Consider the following 21,621-nt stretch of genomic DNA (forward strand, 5'->3'; position numbering starts at 1 on the left):
GTTTATAGGTTCAGCCTCATAGTTTAATTTCATGACATAGGAGTTATAATAATCTAAAATTTTCTGATTTGTTTTACCCATATTTAAATATAAAGTATGTTAAATTTGTCTGTACATCTTAGGCATTTAAATTTGTACAATCTCTGGTAAATTTTGTGACCTAAGTAAGTACTTGTTTAATGAATGAATACAAAGGCAGTTAAGTGGAGGAGAGGTGATATTTGGAAATTTGAAGGAATTCATCACCAAAATACCATAATGATTTAAATGGAAGAATTTCTTAAAATGCCAAAAAATTCAAACTCAGAGACCCGGATGTAATGGAGTGGCCCCCAGAGTATGGCATCCATTGATAAGTGTGGGAGGAATCATTAAAAACAGATGAGGATTATAACTTGTTGCTTAAGTAGGTACCAAAGTAATTTACCAGTTCAAACATTTTATGAAATAAAGTTATAAACATTTTTTATGCTTTGTAGAATAGCTGAGCTATTTTATTAATGGAAATCCTGCCTAGATAAGCAGACATTAAAAAAAATAATATTTTCTAAGCTTCCAGTTAAAACAAAATACTGTATATAGCATGCCATGCCATGCCCAGCTGATCAGCTGTGTGCAGCTCTGTGTGTCCCCATGAACTATAGCCCACCAGGCTCCTCTGTCCTTGGGATTTCCCAGGCAAGAATACTGGAGCAGGTTGCCATTTCCTACTCCAGAGGATCTTCCCAACCCAGGGGTCGAACCAGGGTCTCTTGTGTCTGCTGCGTTGGCAGGCGGACTCTTGACCGCTAGTGCCGCCTGGGAAGCCCCTTAAATAATGTTAACTGGCGTGCGTTTTTCAGTTCTCGTCCTGCTCCAAGAACCAGCACCGCAGTGCCATTAAGTCCTGGTGATGCTGTGACTCAGAGTTCACCGCAGAGGACTTCTCCCTTGACCAAAGTAAGCAAAGATAGAATTTTTAGTTTTTTTCCTTATGCAAGATAACAGAGACTCACAAGAATAATTGCAAGTTAATCTGTGAACTATGTTTGTAATTGCAAGATTGACAATTAAGTCATCTTCCTTGATTATCACTGGTTTTTCTAGTATGTACTCTTAAGAGAGAGGTGCTTCGTAGGTGTTTTCTTAATAGCAGCTTTATTGAGATGTAATTGACACACCATGCAATTCACCCATTTAAAGTGTATAATTCAGAGGCTTTTAGCATACTCACAGAGTTATGCAGTCATCACCACAGTTAATCTCATCATCCCGCAGAGAAGCCCTGTGTACCCATTAGCAGTCACTCCTGTTTTCTTCCAGTTTCTCTAACATTTTGCTCTAGGCAACCACTAATCTGCTTTCTGTCTTTATAAGTATGCCTGTCCTGGATATTTCCTTTAAATGGATCATGCAATTTGGGATCCTTTGTGACTGTCTTTTTTTACTTAATGTAATGTGTTTTAAGATTCATCCAAGTTGTAGCATGTATCAGTACTGTATTCCTTGTTATTGCCTGATAATATTCTGTTATATATACCACATTTTATGTTTCCATTCATCAGTCTGTGGACAGGTGGGTGGTTTTCTTTCGGCTCTTCTGGGCGACGCTGCTATGAACAGTTGTGTACATTTTTGTGTGGGTATGTATTCTATGCTACATCATATGATAACTCTCTTTAACCTTTTGAAGAACTGCCGAATTGTTTTCCAAAACAGCTGCACCATTTTACATTCACAGCACCAGTGTGTGAGGGTTCCAGTTTTCACATACTTACCAAAACTTGTTACTGCCTGCCAGTCAGTAGATTTTAAAATAGTGGTAAAATACACATTACATAAAATTGACTGTTTTAACCACTTTTTAGTGGCGGATAGTGTTGATACAGTCACATTGTTATGTAACCGTCAGTACTACGCATTCCCCGCATTCCCCCAGACCCTGACAACAACTCTTCTACTTTCTGCCTCTGTGAATTTGCCTAGTAAACTTACGTTAAGTGGAATCACACAGTATTTGTCCTTTAGTATCTGGACTATTTCATTTAGCATAATGTCTTCATGGTCCATCTATCTTGTAGCATGTATCAGAATTTCATTCCTTTTTCAGGCTGAGAAGTATTCCATTGTGTGTTTGTACCAATTTATTCATTCATCTTTCGATAGACACTTGTTGCTTCAACCTTTTGGCTGTTGTAAACAGTGCTACAATTGTCTCTCTTTTATTATGGCCACTCTAGTGGGTATCAAATTAGAGCTCATTGTAGTTTTGATTTCATTTCTTCATTGGCTAATAATACTGAGCATCTGTTTGAGTGCTTATTGGGAATTTATGTCTTCTTTGGAAGAATGTTTATGTAATCCTTTTGCCCATTATTGAGTTGTAGGAATTCTTTGTATATTTTAGATATATGATTATAAACATTTTCTTCCATTCTGTGAATTGTTCTTTCACTTCCTTGACGGTGTCCTTTGAACCACAAATGTTTTAAATTTTGCTATAGACCAAATTATCTTTTTTTTGTGTTTGTTGTGGCCTGTACCCTTGGTGTCATAACTAAGAAACAGTTGCCAGCTCTCAGGTCATGAAGGTTTATTTCTATGCTTGTCAGTCTGCAGTCCATTTTGAGTTAGTTTTTGTATATGGCATGAAGTAAGGAGGTCTGTCCAACTTTGGTTTACATATGGATATCCAGTTGCCTCAGCACCATTTGTTTAGAAGCCTCTTCCTTCCCCATTTAAATGTCTTGGAATTCTTGTTGAATATTGTGCTTAGTCACTCAGTCGTATCCAACTCTTTCGAACCCCATGGATTGCCCACCATATTCTTCTGTCCATGGAATTCTCCAGGCAAGAATACTGGAGTGGGTAGCCATTCCCTTTTCCAGGGGAACTTCCTGACCCAGGAATAGAACCAAGATCTCATGAATTGCAGGCAGATACTTTACCAGCTGAGCTACCAGGAGAGCACAAGAATACTGGAGTGGGTACCAGGGGACCTTCCTGACCCAGGAATTGAACCAGAGTCTCCTGCAGAAGGATTCTTTACTAGCTGATCTATCAGGGAAGCCCTGTTGAATATTAATTAACTTAAAGGTTTATTTCTGGACTCTCAGTTCTTTTCCACTGACTGATTCTTTCCTCATGCTAGTAGCACAGTGTCTTGGGCACTGTGACTTTTTAGTAAGTTTTGAAATTAGGAAGTATGATTCTTGACTTTGTTCTTTTTCAAGGTTTTTTTTTTTTTTTTTCTTGGTCTATTTTGGGTCTCTTAAATTTCCATCAGAATTTTAGGATCAGTTCACCAAGTTTTGAAAAGAAGCCATCTGGGATTGTGAGAACAATTATGTTGAATGTCTAGGTCAGTTTGGGGAGTATTGCCATGTTAGCAGTATAAAGTTTGCTTCCACGGATATGGGATCTCTTTCTACTTATTTAGGCCTTCTTTATTCAATCATAGTTGTTTTGAATGCAGACGTATTTTGAATTAACTATTTTTCCATGTTATCTTTTATTGTACTTTTTGCTTGGTAGATGTAATTGCTTTTAATTTTTACCATAATTTTTATGTAATGGGAAATGCATTTGAACCATGTGAAACTTAATTTTGCATTGAAATGAAATGGTAAAAGGTTCTAATAAAATCTCCCTGTGCTAATACGTTTTGTTAAATGTGAGATATGGAATCAGTGTAAAAGTAAAAAGATGCATTCTGAAATGTGATAAATGTTGAATTTCTTTTGCCAGATGTTTATTGTAGAGGAGTGTATGTAATCATCTTATTGAGAATATTCAAGCGCTAATTATAGACTTACTATAAGGGAGCTTGCTGCTGCTGCTGCTGCTGCTGCTGCTAAGTCGCTTCAGTCGTGTCCGACTCTGTGCGACCCCATAGACAGCCTCCTACCAGGCTCCCCTGTCCTTGGGATTCTCCAGGCAAGAACACTGGAGTGGGTATAAGGGAGCTTAGATCTTATAATTCTTTAAATGATACCTGATGCTTTTTATTCAATTAGAAAAATTTTAGAAAACTTGGAAAATGTAGAAGAGGACAAAGAGAATAAAAACCTGCTTGTAATTTAATTACTACCTAGAGTAACCAGTGATTACATTTTGATATAACTACTTTTGATTCTGTATGTGTATGTTCATTTTTAAACAAAGGGACATAATTTTATAAAAGATTTTTTCATTTAATAAGTAAGACCTGATTGTACCTTTTGATTAATTTATTCCTGAACATTTTATTTAACAGTTTATTTTTTGCTACTGTCATTAATATGTGGTATTTTTATAACCTGTTTTTGTGCATACATTCACTGTATCTGTATGAAATTAATTTTTACATATATATTTTTCTAATTGGTCTACTTTACTAATTCTTAGATTATTTTAAAAGTTTTTCAGTTGATTTCATCTTGGCTTTTCTTTTGAGTTTTTCTGTTTTGAAAATCTGTGTTTTGTTCTTACATTTTTTTAAAACATTTTTTTTTTACAAAAGTTCTTTCTAATTCTTCATGAGTCTGTAATATTCTGTCTTCTAAGTTGCAAAGTGGTGGTTGTGGTTTCCAGGAACTTTATTAGCTAATTATTCTCTCATTTACCTTAGTTTTGAATAGTTTATTTTTCTACTTATTTTTCACTTTACTGATTTGATTTTCTGGTTATCAGTTTGTTGGTCAGAGTTTCAGTGGACGTTCTTAATGCATAAATCCATTTTTTTTTTCTGATGTGAAATACTTAAGGCAAAAGCACTAGGAATAAAAATTGAATTTAAGAAGAACACAAAGAAGCATCTCGAATAACTGAAGGGGAACATCTAGTTATTCGTTCTCATTACGTATCAATTCCACTTTGCGATTTATAAAGATATAGGCGTATAAAACCTACTTCAGCCTGGAATTTTTTTACACTGTAATTTAAGCTTTATATTGACTATTTGGTAAAGCAGAAATAGATTAATTTTTGGTGGGTGAAAGATAAAAAACACGCTGATAATTGTAAGATCAGTTTGCCTCTTCATAGTTGAGCACATCAGACTATAGAAGAGCTGTTTCGTAGTGCTAACCAACCTTTGTGGTGAACACAAGCAAGTCAGCTACTTGCTCTGAGTTTTGTTTTTTTCACTTGTAAAAACAGGACTAATAATACAGTAGGTACAGGATTTTTGTGAAGATCAGATGAGACTGTCTGTGGAAGTGTTTTGAAGAGCAGTGGAGGTCCATCAATACAAGTGACCTTTTTCAGTGGAGTCTACTTAGCAGGTTACTGACTCCGCCTCTTAAAGCTCTTCACTAGTTACAGGAACATGGGGTTCCCAGGTGGCACTAGTGGGAAACGATCTGCTTGCCAGTGCAGGAGATGCAAGAGAGGGGGGTTCAGTCCTTGGGTTGGGAAGATTGCTTGGAGGGGAGGGCACGGCAGCCCACTCCAGTGTTCTTGTCTGGGAAATCCCATGGACAGAGGAACCTGGCAGGCTCCAGTGCGTAGGGTTGCAAAGAGTCAAGACACGACTGAAGCAACTGAGCATGCGCAGTCACAGAAACGGCCTAATTCTTGTTACTCTTCCAGATTGCAAGTGGCCACCTGAGTCAGCAGGATCTGGAGTCCCGGATGAGAGAGCTTATCTACACAGACTCAGATCTCGTCATCACCCCGATCATTGACAATCCGAAGGTGCAGAAAGACCCCAGAGACGAATACCCTGGGGCTGGAATCTGGGTGACGTTTTCATTCCCCAGTCTTATCTTCTCCCCTGATTCTTGTGGTTGTCTGCTTTTCTTTCTGTCTTGCCACGTGCCCGTACTTAGATGAATGACTGCAGACATTCTTCCTGATGGTGTGTGGTGAAGGCACGTGTCAATGAGCAGCGCTCCCCGGCTGGGGTGATGGGCTGATCACAGAGAGGCCATAGCTCTCATAGGTGGTCAGGATTGCAGGGCAGGTGATGGCGAGAGACGGGGAGCTTGTGTGCAGCTTCTCTTAGTGGTAATATTGTACAGGAACATGGCATGGTTAGTAGAGCTAGGGGCCGGCATTCATACAGTGCTCGTAACTGCTGAACTTACTCGAATTTTATCACTTGCACCATCGGTGTCCCTTTTCTGTGCTGGGATCCTACGTTACAGTTGGGATCTTTTGCCTCCAGTTGGTCCCTGAACCCCATGGTCTGGGGTAGTTTCTCATTCTTTCCTTATCTGGTATGATCTTGGGCTTCTCTGGTGGCTCAGACGGTAAAGCGTCTGCCTGTAGTGCAGGAGATCTGGCTTCCATCCCTGGGTCAGGAAGATCCCCTGGAGGAGGAAATGGCACCCCACTCCAGTACTCTTGCCTGGAAAATCCCATGGATGGAGGAGCCTGGTGGGCTACAGTACGACCGGGCGACTTCACTTATGATCTTGATACTTTGAAGAGTACTGGGTAGGTATTTTGTAGAATGTCCCTCAGTTTGGGTTTGCCTAAGCATTTCTCATGATTAGAAATGATGTTATGCATTTTTTGGTGAGAATACTACCAGCAAAAGTTTAAAAAATGCTCCCTAGGGAGTTTTTAGAAAAGTTAGACATAGAAACGAGGGTTGAATTTTTAAAAGTGTCAGAATGAAGTCCCCCAGGTAACCCATGGATCCAACTGCTACATGTAGTCTTCATTTTACTTGAGAAAACTATATGGTCTTCTGTTCAAGACCTCAGCCCACTTTCCAGCTCTTCCGTAAATCCTGACTTCATCAAACCTAAAGTCTTTATTGATTCTCTAGTTTCTTAGAAACATTTCTCTGAAGTCTGTAATTGTGTCCTGCCATTTTTGCATTCTAATATAAATATCTCATGTTTTTTCTGCTGTTTAACAGATGTTTGTCTTATCTTTCCAACCTCAGTGTCAGCTCTCTGGCAGTTGGATCATGGCTTTTGTGTGTTTCTCTCCCCCTTCGCACTTAGCACAGTGCTTTGCTTTGACAGGTAGCCAATAAATACTTACTGAATAATTAAATTCCTATCCTAGAAGTAAATTATCTTAAGAGTAAGCCAAGATAGGGTGGACTGACTCTTTTCCATGAAGTTTTATTTTATTGCAGACGTCAATTGAAATGATTTTATTTTATGCTTTATCACTTGTATTTGTGTATTAATCTGAAAGGGCCCTGTTGAATGCTTGTTCTTTTTGGTGTTGCGTTTTACGTTATTCTTCTCTGTCCTCATTGATTTGTAATGGCATCACTGACTCGATGGACAAGAGTTTGAGTAAGCTCCGGGAGTTGGTGATGGACGGGGAAGCCTGGCGTGCCGCAGTCCATGGGGTCGCAAAAGGTTGGACACGACTGAGCGACTGAATGGCACTGAATAGGAGATACATCGGGAGACATACCCATCTCAAAAGTTTTTTTTTTTTTTTAACCACAGATCATGAAACAACCACCAATTAAATATGATCCAAAAATACTGCATCTACCAGCACATTCAGGTAGGATCCTAAAGGGTTTATCAAACACATAGATTCATGGCAGGCAGATACAAGTATAAAATTTAATTGTAAATGGAATATTTTATTTATGAATAGCTAAATTTTTATTTTCCTGCCAACTGGCTATTTTCTTGAGGCATTGTTGTATAAACCAGCTATAATCCTCTTGTGCCAGCATTTGCCTTACTCAGCTGGGTCCAGGCTGCCATGGACTCTTCTGGGCAGGAAAGTTTCTGTGAAGTTGGGTGGGTTTTCCTGTTGTGTGTGTGGGCCCTTCTCCCGCCCTGGAGCTTAAAAGCCAGTAGAATTTCCAACATTAATCATGCTGTTGTGGGTACAGAGAGTTGGAAACCATAAGGAAGAATCGAGATTTCTACCTGAGGGAGTGGGGGGGTTGAGATTGGAGTCAGATGGTTCATTTTTGTGGGGATGCTGTAGGCCTGGAGAGACTTGAAGGGTGATTGTTACTTTTCTTTTTTTCCTAATGGAAAGTCTTATTTAGGGTGAGTGTAAGAATTTTTTTAATACCTTGAATTTTGATGTATTTTGTTTGATAAATTATATTTTAAACTAGAACTGGAAAGATTCTTCATCATAGCTGGAGTAGAATCTAAAAATTGAAATCAAAGTAAATGTAAAATAAAATATGTTCATGTTTTAAGTACTCCAAGTAGAAGCACAATTTATAAAAACTAAGAGGGGTTTATCTCGAAATATTCCTTCCCTTTTCCACTTTAGTTCGAATTATTTTAAGAAATTATTGTTAAAGCTTATTTTGTTTAAATATAGAGATTAGATGAAATTACTTTAATTTTAGCTGGCGTTTCATTTCCCAGTTTTTGCCTTTTGTTTGTAGGCATTTAGAGGTGGTACTCCCAGATGGTTTCAGCTCTGTATTAACCTAGTTACATTTACTAGTCATTTCAGTGGGACTTCATAACAACTATAGAAATTTTGGCTTTCCCAATATTTTAAGGCTAGGTTGGTTTATTTATGCAAAGGCCATCTTGTTTTTTTTCATAGTACAGTTTTATTTAACTTTGCATTTTGTTATGCTCTTGGTTGCAAGAAAATTCTACTAAATTTAGGCATCTGCCTTGTGTTTTTAAGCATAGTTTTCCGTTGACATAGTTTAAAACATCTCCGTGGGTAGAAAAATAGAAGACTATAGAAGAGTAACTAAAAGTAGTGGCCTCTTTAGAGTGTTTTTGGTTTTGATAGTGTAAAGTTAGGGTTTTCTTTGCCCTCACTTTAGCTATTGAATTCTGTGTTCTTCTTTCTCTTGCAACATTTTTAGCAATCTTTTTTCACATAATCCCCACTTTTACTATTTTCTTTCTTCTGCAGTGGATAAATTAGTATTTCTAGAAGACCAGGACTGGAATGATTTTCTGCAACAAGTGTGCTCGCAGATCGACTCCACTGAGAAGAGTACGGGGGCCTCGCGAGCCAAGCTGAATCTCCTCTGCTACCTTTGCGTGGTAGCTGGGCACAGGGAGGTAGCCACCAGGCTCCTCCACTCCCCCCTGGTGGGTTCCTAAATATTGGGAAGCAAATAACTCCTTTCACGCCCTTGCAGCCTGCCTTCTGCACTTAACTTTTTTATTTCTATAGAGAGAAAAGCAAGCAGTAGAATACTAATTCAATTTAATTAAAATGAAAAAAGTGATTTATTAGGATGACAGGTTTGCCAGTATTGTCCTCTGTTTAACGCTTGCATCTAAAAGCATTTGAATTGATATTGACTTTGAAGAGCTTCTTTGGTAACATTCTGCTTGCATTTTATGTTAACTTGTAGTAATTGTAAGATTTATTTCATCCATGAAATCATAAGAGAGCGATCTTTTCATCAGCTGCTGGAGTGAGCTGCCCGTGTGGAATAGGGGCTCTTTTCCTGGGTCTTCCTGGTGGATTCCAAGGTTTCTGATGTGACACTGAATGCGGAGTTGAGTCTCTAAGCGTTTTTCCTTCTTCCTCTGATAATATTATTTCTTGGGCTATCTTGGCTCATCAATGAAACCATGGGAATTTGGCAGAGCTTTTGAAGTCATCCTCAGAAAGGAGAATTTTCCTTTCTGGGCCTTCACTGGGGAGCTACCTTGAAAAAATTTCAGTCCATTTTCTTGCAGAGTAGTGTTACAGTTCCTTATTTGGTACTTACTTATGTTTGTGGGGTGAGGGGCAGTGGCATGTTTAGAGAATAGAATTGAGTTGGACAAACTGGACTTAACTCGTTTCTTACTTTTTATCCAGTGTATCCAGTGCTTTTGCACCTTTGTAAATAATTACTTCCTTGGTGCGGAATTTGCATTTCATTTGTACATAGGTTTGATTTGTTAATTTAGTGGTCCACTGCTGTCTCATTTCACGATTGAAATACATTTTAATTTTTATATTCTAGTTCCAGTTGCTAATCCAGCATTTGCGAATAGCTCCAAACTGGGATATGTAAGTAACATTTATATTTTAATAAATTATTCTTATTTCATTAAGTAGTTAAAACATACATATTTATTAAAAGCACATACTCTTAAATACTTACTGCAAAATATTCTAAAGTAATGATAACTCTGAATCATAGTCCTTTCTGTACCATTCCAATTGTAAGTTTAAAAATGAAAGTGAAATTGAAAGTCATTTGGTCATGTCTGACTCTTTGGGACCCCATGGACTATGCAGTCCATGGAATTCTCCAGGCCAGAATATTGGAGTGGGTAGCCTTTCCCTTCTCCAGGAGATCTTCCAAACCCAGGGATCAAACTCAGGTCTCCTGCATTACAGGCGGATTCTTTACCAGCTGAGCCACAAGGGAAGCCCAAGAATACTGGAGTGGGTAGCCTATTCTTTCTTCAATGAATCTTCCCTGACCCAGGGATGGAACCAGGGTTTCCTGCATTGCAGGCGGATTCTTTACCAACTGAGCTATCCTTATCCTAATATTATAAATACAATTTTAAGGTTATATAAACTACTTTAAAACTTGATTCATGTTACTCTTTAGAATATTCTTTTTAAAATAATTTTAATTAGTTTATTTATTTTTGGCTGTGCTGGATCCTAATTGTGGCGGGCGGGCTTCTCATTGCAGTGGGTCTTGTTGCAGAGCATAGGCTCTAGGCATGTGGGCTTCAGTAGTTGCCCACGTGGGCTCAATAGTTGAGGCTCTCAGGGTTTAGAGCACAGGCTCAACAGTTGTGGTGCACAGGCTTAGTTGCTCTGAAGTATGTGGGATCTTCCCTGATCAGGGATCAAACCTGTGTCTCCTGCATTGGCAGGCCACAAGGGAAGCCCTTGAACATTCTGAATCAAATACTTGACACTTATCCCTGTGTTTTAATTGAGTTACGCTAAGGTGTTTTCCTTTGCCACTTTATCTTGCCTTATGGTGGTTCACAGAATCTAATGAGATTATGGTCTGTAAACTCGTGATGGAAGGATGTGTACTTGCTTATATGGAGGGAGCATACTTGGTGAAAAGCACATTAGATAAAGTGTTAGCAGGCTTTGTGCTCTGGTCAAAGAGTGAGACTCGATCAGATGATGGATTATTTCTTTCAGAGACTCTCAGCTTCTGAGGGAGTCTGTGAGGGATGATGAAAGCGCTTTGGATTCAGACAGTTGTGGGAGTGGATCACAGGTCTGCCCCTGGGCAAATTATGACAACAGCTGAGTGTCAGTTTCCTCATCTGTAAAATGAGGATAGTGAACCAAATTCACAGGTTTTTGGTAACAATTACAATTAAAAAAAAAAGGGACTCCTTCGCTGATCTTCGTTGTGAGAGGATGGCTCTGGAGACGGTGCCGAGGGATCTGCAGCATCTGCGGGCGTGTCTGCTGTGTTCGCTGGTCAAGACTATAGACCAGTTTGAATATGATGGCTGTGACAACTGTGATGCATACCTTCAGATGAAGGGTAACCGAGAGATGGTATATGACTGCACCAGCTCTTCTTTTGATGGAATCATCGCGATGATGAGTCCAGAGGACAGCTGGGTCTCCAAGTGGCAGCGAGTCACTAACTTTAAGCCAGGCGTGTATGCAGTGTCTGTCACTGGTCGCCTGCCCCAAGGAATCGTACGGGAGCTGAAAAGTCGAGGCGTGGCCTACAAGTCCAGAGACACAGCCATACAGACCTAGGAAGGCGCACGGCTGCCAGCATCTTGCCTCCTCGTCTCTGCTGCTGCTTGTTTTCTGTCATGGAGCTAAATGGGCAGGACTTCAAACACATCCCGCCCTCCGATACTAAGACTCAGCCAACTGTCAACTGATCAGCCCAATGTGTCCTTGGGCCATTTTTACCCTCTTTGGACTACTGTTGGGGGGCTGGTAGAGACTGAATTCAGTGGGGAGTAGGATGCTAGTTTTCCTACCTACAGCCCAGGGCTGCGCCCTTGCTCATAGGCAGGACTCTGGGTCAGCTGGCAATTAACATGAACCCCTAGAAATGTTCTTAAGCCCACAGCAGAAGCCTTCCCTCCCTCTTTCCCTCAGCTGGGTACAATAAGAACACACTGCCCAGTAGGCATCTTCCCAGAGCAGCAGAGCCCTTCTGCTCTTCGTGATCTATCTCTGAGCCTCCAGGGTTTTAGCCTTTCGAATGTGCTTCCTTGGGTCTCGGAAGGTCTGCCGTCCTGAGTCTAGGCAACCTTCTCAGCCTCGTAGTCCTGGTGTCTGTGGTTGCCGCCTTCTGCCCTCTAGACCTGGCACAGCAGATATCCCTTAAAATCCTGAGGGCAAATAATACTTGTGCAAGTAGTATTTGCCCTTGACCATGTGTATTTTACTCTTTGTTCAGTTCTTCCTATACTTCAGGCCCACCAGTGGCACCCTTGACCTCCCCCGGCCCACCTTCCCTACGTCCCCCTAACTGGAGACCCTCAGGTTACTGTTGGGTCCTGCTCTGGTTAGTTCGGGCCTCCTCAGGAAGTGGGCCTCTCCTTTTGTCTCTGGCCTAGTAAGGGTTCTTGAGTCACTTCATGCTACTGGCCAAGGTGAATTATTTGTTTTAGAATTAAATATTTATCATAAATTCTCTTCTATTTAAATTTCTGTAATAAAGCCTGTTAGTGTCCCGAAAAAAAAAAAAAAAAGGAAGTCTAGTTGATTTGCAATGTTGTGTTGGTTTCAGGTGTACAGCAAAGTCACTCGTTTATACACGTATAAATTCTTTACAATTAAATATTGAATGAAGTAGGTATATGAAGTATCTTGGACAGTGCCTGTTCTTAGTGGATGCTTAGTATATTTCGGGGGTGTGGAAGCTGTAGTTGGTGCTATCAAGCTTAGTTTACTGTTGCGAAGCACATGAAAACACGAAGGTGAAGGCGTTTTGTAAAATGGGCCAGTGGTAGGAGAGGAGTTCTTCCATGCTGGTGAAATACGGGGGAAGCAACAGGTGTCCACAAAATGCTTTCTTGAATAATTACTCTTACATATCTTCTAATATTACTCTCCCAAGGTAAATTCTGGCATTACAAAATAGGATTTTTACGTCATTTTTGAGCGTACTAAACTTTGAGAAGGATTGTGGTATGCTCAGTGAAAAGAAAACAACAACATCTAACCCTTCAGCTGAGACTCAAATTATAGCTTTGAATGGGGTGCCCCCTGCTGACTTTTAAAAACAGACACTCTTAATCCTTTCCAGGTACTGTTGTTTTTTTTCTGTTTTTTTTTTTTAGATTGACGTTTACTTGTAAAACGGGCTTCCCTGATAGCTCAGTTGGTCAAGAATCCTCCTGCAATGCAGGAGACCCCAGTTCGATCTCTGGGTTGGGAAGATCTGCTGGAAAAGGGAAAGGCTACCCACTCCAGTATTCTTGGGCTTCCCTTGTGGCTCAGCTGGTAAAGCATCCACCTATAATGCGGGAGACCTGGGTTTGATCCGTGGGTTGGGAAGATCTCCTGGAGAAGGGAAAGGCTACCCACTCCAGTATTCTGGCCTAGAGAATTCCATGGACTGTATAGTCCATGGAGTTGCAAAGAGCCGGACACAACTGAGCGACTTTCAGTTACTTATAAAACAGTTTTTGAGGAAAATGATGGCTAGATGAGCCCTCTGCTCGGAGTCCTATTTTACTCTCATTGTCCATTCAAATACTACTTCTTCCAATGAGGCTTTTTCTGATCCAGGTCTTATCACCTTGACAGCATATGATCAGGGTCTTTAACTCAGCTAGGGGATAATCACTGTTGAAGTAGGTATACTCGCTCCTTGGTGTGTTCTGCGTATAGGAAAACAAAGTGAAAAATAATGTGGTGTAATTTTGTAAGTTTCTCTTCCCTTTATATAACGTATTATATGTTTTTCATGTCATTAATATTTTTTGCCCAGGATTTTTTTTTGTGGTATGCCTCTCTTTACAGGCTATGAATATTTGATCATTTTATTTACCCTGCCCCTATTTTTGGATAGTATTATAATATTGTAAATAATACACTGGTGAACATTTTTGTGCTTAAATCTTTGTGCCTATCTATTTTTTCTTTTTGCTCTCAGGGCAGGTTTGTAGAATTAGAATGAACGGGTAGAGAGCAATAGATAATTTTTGTGACTTCTGATAAATTGCCGAAATGCTCTGTAGAAACATACCAGCCTGCGTTCCCAGTCACGTATAAAAATGCCCTTTTGTTAGAATTCATAATAGTGAACATGTATAAAATCTTATTGTTTGTTGTTCAGTTGCTAATTCATGTTCTACTCTTTATGACCAGGTGAACTGCAGCATGCCAGGCTTCCTTGTCTTTCACTGTCTCCCTGAGTTTGTTCAAACTCTTGTCTATTGAGTCGATAATGCCATCCAGTCGTCTCATCCTCTGTTGCCCCCTTCTCCTCCTGCTGTCAGTCTTTCCCAGCATAACCTTTGTCAATCAACTTTACAGAGGTATACTTCACAGATAGTGCATAATATTGTAATATTGTAAGAAATTTTATTTATAAAACAATTTATCATTTAGCCATTTTAAGTGTGTAACTCAATGGCATTATATATATTGTAGTACTGATGTTGTGCAATGATGATCACTGTCGATTTCTAGAACTTTTTCAGTTCCAAACAGAAGCTCTTATCCAGTGACCATTAAATCCTGATCCCTCCTGTTGCAAGACCCCGATAATCTCAGTTCTTTTGTTTCTATGAATTTCCATTTTCTTGGTATTTGATAGAAGTGAGATCATACATTTGTGCTTTGGTGTCTGCATTATTTCACTTACCTTAATGCTTTTAAAGTTCATCTGTCTTGCAGCATGGATCAGAAAGTCTTTTTAGGGGCTGAATAATATTTCACATGTGTATGCCACAGTTTATCTTTTTGTCTGTTGATGGACACTGGGGTTGCTTCTAATTTTGATTATTGCAGATAGTGTGGTTGTGAGCACTGGTGTGCAAATACCTGTCTGAGTCCCTGCTTTCAGTTCTTTTGGGTAATATACCTGGGAGTGGAATTGCTGGATTATTTGATAATGTTTTGCTCCGTTTCTTGAGAATACCGTCATTATTTTACACAATGTCTGCACTGTTGTGCATTCCCACCACCAGTGCGTGAGGGTTCTAGTTTGTCCTCATCCTCGTCAACCCTTAGTTTTTTCCGTTTTTTTTTTCTTTTCGGTAGTAGCTCTTCTAATGGGTATGAAGTTACATACAGTGTGGATTTGATTTGCATTCCACTCATAACTAGTAATGTCAAGCATCTTTTCATGTCCTTATTGGTCAGTTGTTTATCTTCTTTGGAGAGATGTCTTTTCAGGTCCTTTGCCCACTTTTGGTTGCCTTATGTTTATTTATAGGAGTTCTCAATCTATTCTGGGTATTAACCCTGTGTTAGGTACATGACTTAACACGTACTTTCTCCCATTCTGTGAGTTGCCTTTTTGTTCTGTTGATAGTCTTCTTTGATGCACACATTTAAAAATTTTGATACAACCAGGGTTTTCATTTTTTTCTTTTGTCGTCTGTGATTTTAGTGTCATAGTCAAGAAATCATTGCCAAATCCAATGCATAAAGCTTTTACATTCATGTTTTTTTCTACACTGCACTCTTTACTGGAATGTTTGTAAGTCTGAACAGGACTACCAGCCTCCATGTTTGGTGGGAAATCCCATTTCAGATTCTTCTGACCTCGGAGGTCACCACTGACCAAAGTCACCCCTCGTTTCAGAGACAAGCCCCAGGACTCTGGTCTTCTCCAGGACAGGCTTCTGTTCTGCCTGTACAGTGTCCATCAGTAATGTGAGTGTTTCTACACTTCCTTATATAAAAGATTTTTATATAAAAGGTCCATACACAGACACAAACTCATTTGCAAGTGAGAACCTTTATTCCACTCCAGTCAGAATGTCTTCATTTGCTAAGAAAAATATGATGCAGGGCTTGAAAATCATGACCATAAAAATTGAAGGCAGGAGGAGAAGAGGACGACAGAGGACGAGATGGCTGGATGGCATTACCACCTGAATGGACTTGAGTCTGAGCAAACTCCAGGAGATGGTGAAGGACAGGGAAGCCTGGCGTGCTCTAGTCCATGGGGTCACAAAGAGTTGGACATGACTGAGCGACTGAACTGAATTACGAGTTTTATAGTTTTAGCTCTTACGTTTAGGTTTGTGATCTATTTTGAGTTTTTTGTTTTTTAATACAGTATTAGGTAAGAGTCCAGGTTTTTTTTTTTTAATTGTTTATTTTTGGCTGTTGCCACCTGGGCATTCTCTGGTTGCAGCAAGCAGGGGCTCCTGTCTAGTTGTGCACGAGCTTCTCACTGCGGTGGCTTCTCTCGTTGGAGAGCATGGGCTCCAGGCTGTGAGAGCTTCCGTAGTTGCAGCTGGCAGGTTCTAGAGCTCAGGCTCGGTAGTGGTGGCGCATAGGCTTAGTTGCCCTGAGGCATGTGGGATCTTCCCGAAAGCAGGGATCAAACTCATGTCGTCTGCATTGGCAGTTGGATTCTTTACCAGGGAGCCACCAGGGAAGCCCCAGGTTCATTCTTTTGTATATGTATCTCCAGTTTCGCCAGCACTATCTTTTGAAAGGACTGTCCTCTCCCCATTAAATGATGTTGGCAGCCTTGTTGATAGTCGTGTTGACCTCGCACGGTGAGGGTTTGTTTCCGGGCTCTCTGTTGTTTCATGGGTCTATAAATCTGTCTTTCTGTGAGTATCACAGTGTCTCAATTACCATAGTTTTGTAGTAAGTTTTGAAATCAGAAAATGTGACTTCAACTTTATTCTTGTTTTTCAAGATTGTTTTCGGTTCCCTTGATACTCATATTCTAGGAAGAAGTTTTATAGTTTTTGGTACAGTTTGACACTTTAATAAAGTAAATGCTCATTGTCAGTTTTTTTTTTTTTTAAATACAGTTTCTCCATTTGTGAGTTACTTCACTTCTTGATGGAATGGATTTCATTTGGTCGGTTTCTTTCAAAATTAAAAAAAAATTTTTTTTTTAAGAAGAATGTCTCTCGGAGGCTGTGCTTCTGGAGTTACTCCTTCCTTTGAAACTTTCTGGCTGTGGTTTTGGGGCTCAGGCCCAGCAGGCTGCATGAAGCCTCCCAGGACCTTCAGCCCACACCCATCCTTGGGCCCTGGAGTGTGTGTTCTCATTCTCTCGTGCGCCGACTGCAGTTTCGGAAGACTCAGGGCCCAGCTCACCTCTTTCTTCTTCCTCTTACGTGTGACCAGTTTAATTCTGTTTTTCAGTGAAAAGAAGTTTTCTTTATATTGCAAGTCTACAACATTTTGCAAGGATATATCTTTTTACAAATTTTCCTTGCCAGTCGGTCTCTTAAAGGCTTTAGCCTTTCTTTTGCTTTTCTCTGTCCTTATGATTTTCTTCATCTCTATTTCATCCCTTTTCTGTTCCTGAAACTCCTGTAGGATGGATGTGGGATTTTGTATCTCTTGACTCTGCATTTTCTTGTGCTTTCTTACTCATGTAGTGAGATAAAATCCACCCTTTCTTGGTTTTTATAGAATTTATTTTTTAGAGCAGTCGTGGGCTCCCTGCAAATTGAGGGCACGGTAAAGAGATTTCCCACATGCCTCTGCTCCCCATGTGTGTTGCCTCTCCAGTTATCAGCATCTCCCACCTGAACGGCACATTTGTTGCAAATGAGGCTCCTAAACTGACATGTCAAAATCATCCAAACTCTGTACTTGACAGTACAATGCACTCTTGGTGTTGCACAGTCTGTGGGTTTGGACACTATTTAATGATGTATCGTACCATTATGGTATCATACAGTATTTATTGGATAATAAGCAAATCTGTGTTCTGCCTGTTCATTGACTTTTATTTAACCACTGAACTTTTTATTGCCTCTATAGTTTTGCCTATTCCAGAGTGTCGTGTAGCTGGGATCATAAAGTATGTAGTTTTTCCCGATGGGCTTTTTTTTCCTTAGTAACACACATTTAAGGTTCCTGCATGTCTTTTCATGGCTTGATAGCTCATTCTTTTTATTCCATTGTCAGCTATTCCAGACATTGCATTGTCTGCATGTACGACAGTTTATTTAACCATTCACATACTGAAGGGGGTAATTACTATTTCTTTCCTCTCTCTGGCGAAGACTTTTGAAAAATTTTTGTTTTCCATTTCACTATCAAAGCACAACTTCAGTTTTTGTCACCATTATAAATGGACTTTCCAGGTAGCTCAGTGGTAAAGAATCCACCTGCCAGTGCGGGAGATGCCAGATATGCAGGTTTGATCTGTGCGTCGGGAAGGTCCCCTGGAGGTGGACACGGCAACCCACTCCAGTATTCTTGCCTGGAGAATCCCATGGACAGAGGAGCCTGGTGGGCTGCAGTCCACGGGGTCACAAAGAGTCGGACACGGCTGAGCGACAGAGCGTGCGTGCACACAGATGGTGCTGCAGAGGGCGTGTGTTCATGTCTCCCTGCGTACACAAGGGGACGTTCCTCTGGGCCATGCGTGGGGGAATGCATGCTCACCCCATCCCATTCCACTTTTCTCTCATGTTGATGCTTACATTGTGTAATGTAACTAAATGGGGTTGATTTCCTCGGTCCTAACTCTCCACTTCAGAACCCATTTTCTGTCTGTTTACAGAAGGGCCAAGGTCGCTCGGGTGATTGGTTTACTGGCCTCGCACACAGCTGAGCTCCAGGAAAACGTGCCTGTTATTGAGGTAATTTGTTTCATTGCTGAAATGTTACGAATGGCAGAGAATGTTCTCAATTTTAGAACATACAGCTCTCGTGGGTATTCACTTAAGTGTTTTTCGTGGAATGTGGCAGCCGCTATAAAGTAACCTCAGTAGACCTTCACACTGGAGCAGCCTCTCATTTTCAGCACTGGCAGTTATTGAGGGTGGTGTGGTGGAGTTAACCTGGCTTCAGGGCTCTATTCATCGTGATTTCAACAATTTTTGGATAAAGCTTGTTTCAGTAACTAGAGTTCTTGGATGTCTGCCGATGTTAATTTGAAAAAGTAGTAGTGTGTATTTAGCTATCTAGGAAACTTTTGAATTAACGTATACTATATTGTGAATTGTTTTCTGTTGGATAACGAGGGATTTTGAAAATAACTTGAAATTGTGTCAGGTGCTCCGTTGTAATGCCATCTTTTTAAAAATTCTGTTATTGTTTACAAGATTTTTGCGTTGTGTTGTTCAGTCACTGAGTCGTGTCCGACTCTTTGAAATCCCGTGGACTGCAGCTCCCCAAGCCTCCCTGCCTCTCAGTATCTCCTGAAATTTGCCCAAGTTCATGTCCGTTGAGTGAGTGAGTGAGTGAAGTCACTCAGTCGTGTCTGACTCTTTGCGACCCCATGGACTGTATGTAGCCTACCAGGCTCCTCCGTCCATGGGATTCTCCAGGCAAGAGTACTGGAGTGGGGTGCCATTTCTGAATACAACAAAATTTTTCGTTGTGTAACAATAGAAACAACCACTAGATGGCACTCAAACACAGGAAACAAAGTTTTACAAGGTCCACCACCATTAAGACCAATTGACTGTAGTAATTGAGACAACCACTAGAGGATGCTCAAACACTGGAAGCAAAGTTTTACAAGTTAGACCTTCAGGAAGAAATAAGCTTGGCAGGTACATGGCACTTTGTTCATCGTTTCCCTGCTGTTTTGGTTTCTGCTGCATGAGATGTGATTCCAGTCCATTTTAGATTAAGGAAAGCCATGACAGCCTCTTGAGAACAGTGCAGTCATTTCAGGAGATGTGGATTCCTGTGAGGCTCATCTATGAGCCTTAGGTTCAGAACTCTTGAGACGAGGTTTCTGTAGCACAGTTGTGTGTTCATACGTAGTTTTTCAGTAAATCATTAATAAAATTTCAAGTGTGAGACGTGCCCTGATTTCTCCAGTATGTTTCAGTAAAACTCGTGGTTGAAGATCCTGTAGGCATTTTAAAGGTATAGACCTCATTTTATTTTATTAATTAAAAAAAATTTTTTTAATTGAAGTATAATTGATTTACAGTGTGTCACTTTCAGATGTCCAGCAAAGTGATTCAGTTATATGTATATCCGTTTATATCTCTTCTTTCTTCAGATTCTTTTCCCTTATAAGTTATTACGAAATATTAAGTATGGTTTTCTGTGCTATACAAGTAGGCCCTTGTTTGTTATCTATTTTATATATAGTAGTATATATATTGGAGAAGGCAATGGCGCCCCACTCCAGTACTCTTGCCTGGAAAATCCCATGGACGGAGGAGCCTGGAAGGCTGCAATCCATGGGGTCACTGAGGGTTGGACACAACTGAGTGACTTCACTTTGACTTTTCACTTTCATGCATTGGAGAAGGCAATGGCAACCCACTCCAGTGTTCTTGCCTGGAGAATCCCAGGGACAGGGGAGCCTGGTGGGCTGCCGTCTATAGGGTCGCACAGAGTCGGACACGACTGAAGTGACTTAGCAGCAGTGTATGTATGTTAATCCAAAACTTTTAATTTATCCTCCTCCCCTTTCCCCTTTGGTAGCTATAATTTTTTTTTTCTTTGTCGTCTGTTTCTGTTTTGTATATAGGTTGATGTGTGTTATCTTTCTTTTTAAAAGATTCCATATGTAAGTGATATCATATGCTGCTTGTCTTTCTCTGTCTTACTTCACTTCGTACCATAATCTCTGTCTGTCCATGTCGCGGCAAATGGCACCGTTTCATTCTCTTTTTGTAGAACCTCACCGTTCATCACTGTGATCCATGGTGCCCAGCCAGCCAAGTAACGTGTGTACATCTGGTGTTCAGTCCATGTTAAAAGATTTAGTAAACGATTACAAGAATGGCAGGGAAGTGTGGCAGTATAATTTGTTACAAGGAGACGGAAGAGCTGGATGGAGAAAAGTCTATTTTACTTTTCTTATGATACAGTTTAAGTCCCTTCCATCTTATTCTGCCATCACTGGCTACAGAGAAGAGCTAGTTGTGGTCTCTTGGTATGTATTTAGAAGCATGTATTAAATGCTTCCTTATGTTTTCTACAGAAAAATACAGCCAGCTTCTTATACTTTTCCTCCTAGGCAACACATTTATCACCCTGAGTTTGTTGTGGTTCTTATGTGTAATAATAAAAATAAATATCGTATTATGTTACGTATATTTAAATCTTAAACATGCGGTGGATATATTTTAGGAAATTGAATATAAAACCTTAAGATTCAGAACTGGAAGGAATATTAACAGATACTCTAGTTTGATCCCTTCATTAAATATTTTCATTATGGAAAAATCTCAATATACATAAAAGTAGAGAGACTGAAATACTGAGATCACTTCCAACAGTTACTGAGATTTTATGAATACTGTCTGTCTGTCTTGTTAGCCTCTCACTCCCCCTCCTAATCTCCTCCCTCTGTCTTCCCCCCCCCCTGTTACAGTTTTTTTTTTTTTTTTTTTTGCGGTGCTATGTGGCCTGCTTGCAGGATCTTAGTTTCCTGACCAGGGATTGAACTCCAGCCCCCAGGAGAAAGTGTGGAATCCTAACCACTGGACTGCCAGGGAAATTCCCACCCCCCAACCCCCCACTATAGTATTTAAAAAAAAAAATCCTAGACCTCATAGTGTGCTCATAAATGCTCTGGTATATATATCTAACAGAAAAGGCTTTAAACAAATACAACCTCCGTGCTGTTGCCACAGCTAAGACAACCGACAGTGGTTGCCTAAGGTTTAGTACCCAGTCGGCGTTCAGGTTTCCCTGGTGTCTCAC

The 21,621-nt window shown here is 40.3% G+C and overlaps 2 protein-coding genes across 5 annotated transcripts in view; both read left to right on the forward strand.

The window, feature by feature from the left end:
* Nucleotides 1-21,621, forward strand: part of ULK4 (unc-51 like kinase 4) — a 492,418-nt gene that overhangs the window by 26,532 nt on the left and 444,265 nt on the right. For all 4 annotated transcript variants that reach the window (XM_040246041.1, XM_040246038.1, XM_040246040.1 and 1 more), the window contains 6 exons: nucleotides 843-939; nucleotides 5,551-5,655; nucleotides 7,380-7,440; nucleotides 8,788-8,969; nucleotides 9,842-9,888; nucleotides 18,506-18,584. In XM_040246041.1, coding sequence (XP_040101975.1) covers nucleotides 843-939; nucleotides 5,551-5,655; nucleotides 7,380-7,440; nucleotides 8,788-8,969; nucleotides 9,842-9,888; nucleotides 18,506-18,584 — 571 coding nt within the window. The remainder of the gene's footprint in view (nucleotides 1-842; nucleotides 940-5,550; nucleotides 5,656-7,379; nucleotides 7,441-8,787; nucleotides 8,970-9,841; nucleotides 9,889-18,505; nucleotides 18,585-21,621) is intronic.
* LOC120867764 (transcription elongation factor SPT4-A-like) lies at nucleotides 11,203-12,513 on the forward strand. The gene has a single exon (XM_040246169.1). It carries the CDS (start codon nucleotides 11,224-11,226, stop codon nucleotides 11,575-11,577), a length of 354 nt encoding a protein of 117 aa, XP_040102103.1. The 5' UTR covers nucleotides 11,203-11,223; the 3' UTR covers nucleotides 11,578-12,513.

The sequence above is a fragment of the Oryx dammah genome, unplaced genomic scaffold (genome assembly GCF_014754425.2).
Source record: "Oryx dammah isolate SB20612 unplaced genomic scaffold, SCBI_Odam_1.1 HiC_scaffold_9, whole genome shotgun sequence".
Lineage (NCBI taxonomy): Eukaryota > Metazoa > Chordata > Mammalia > Artiodactyla > Bovidae > Oryx > Oryx dammah.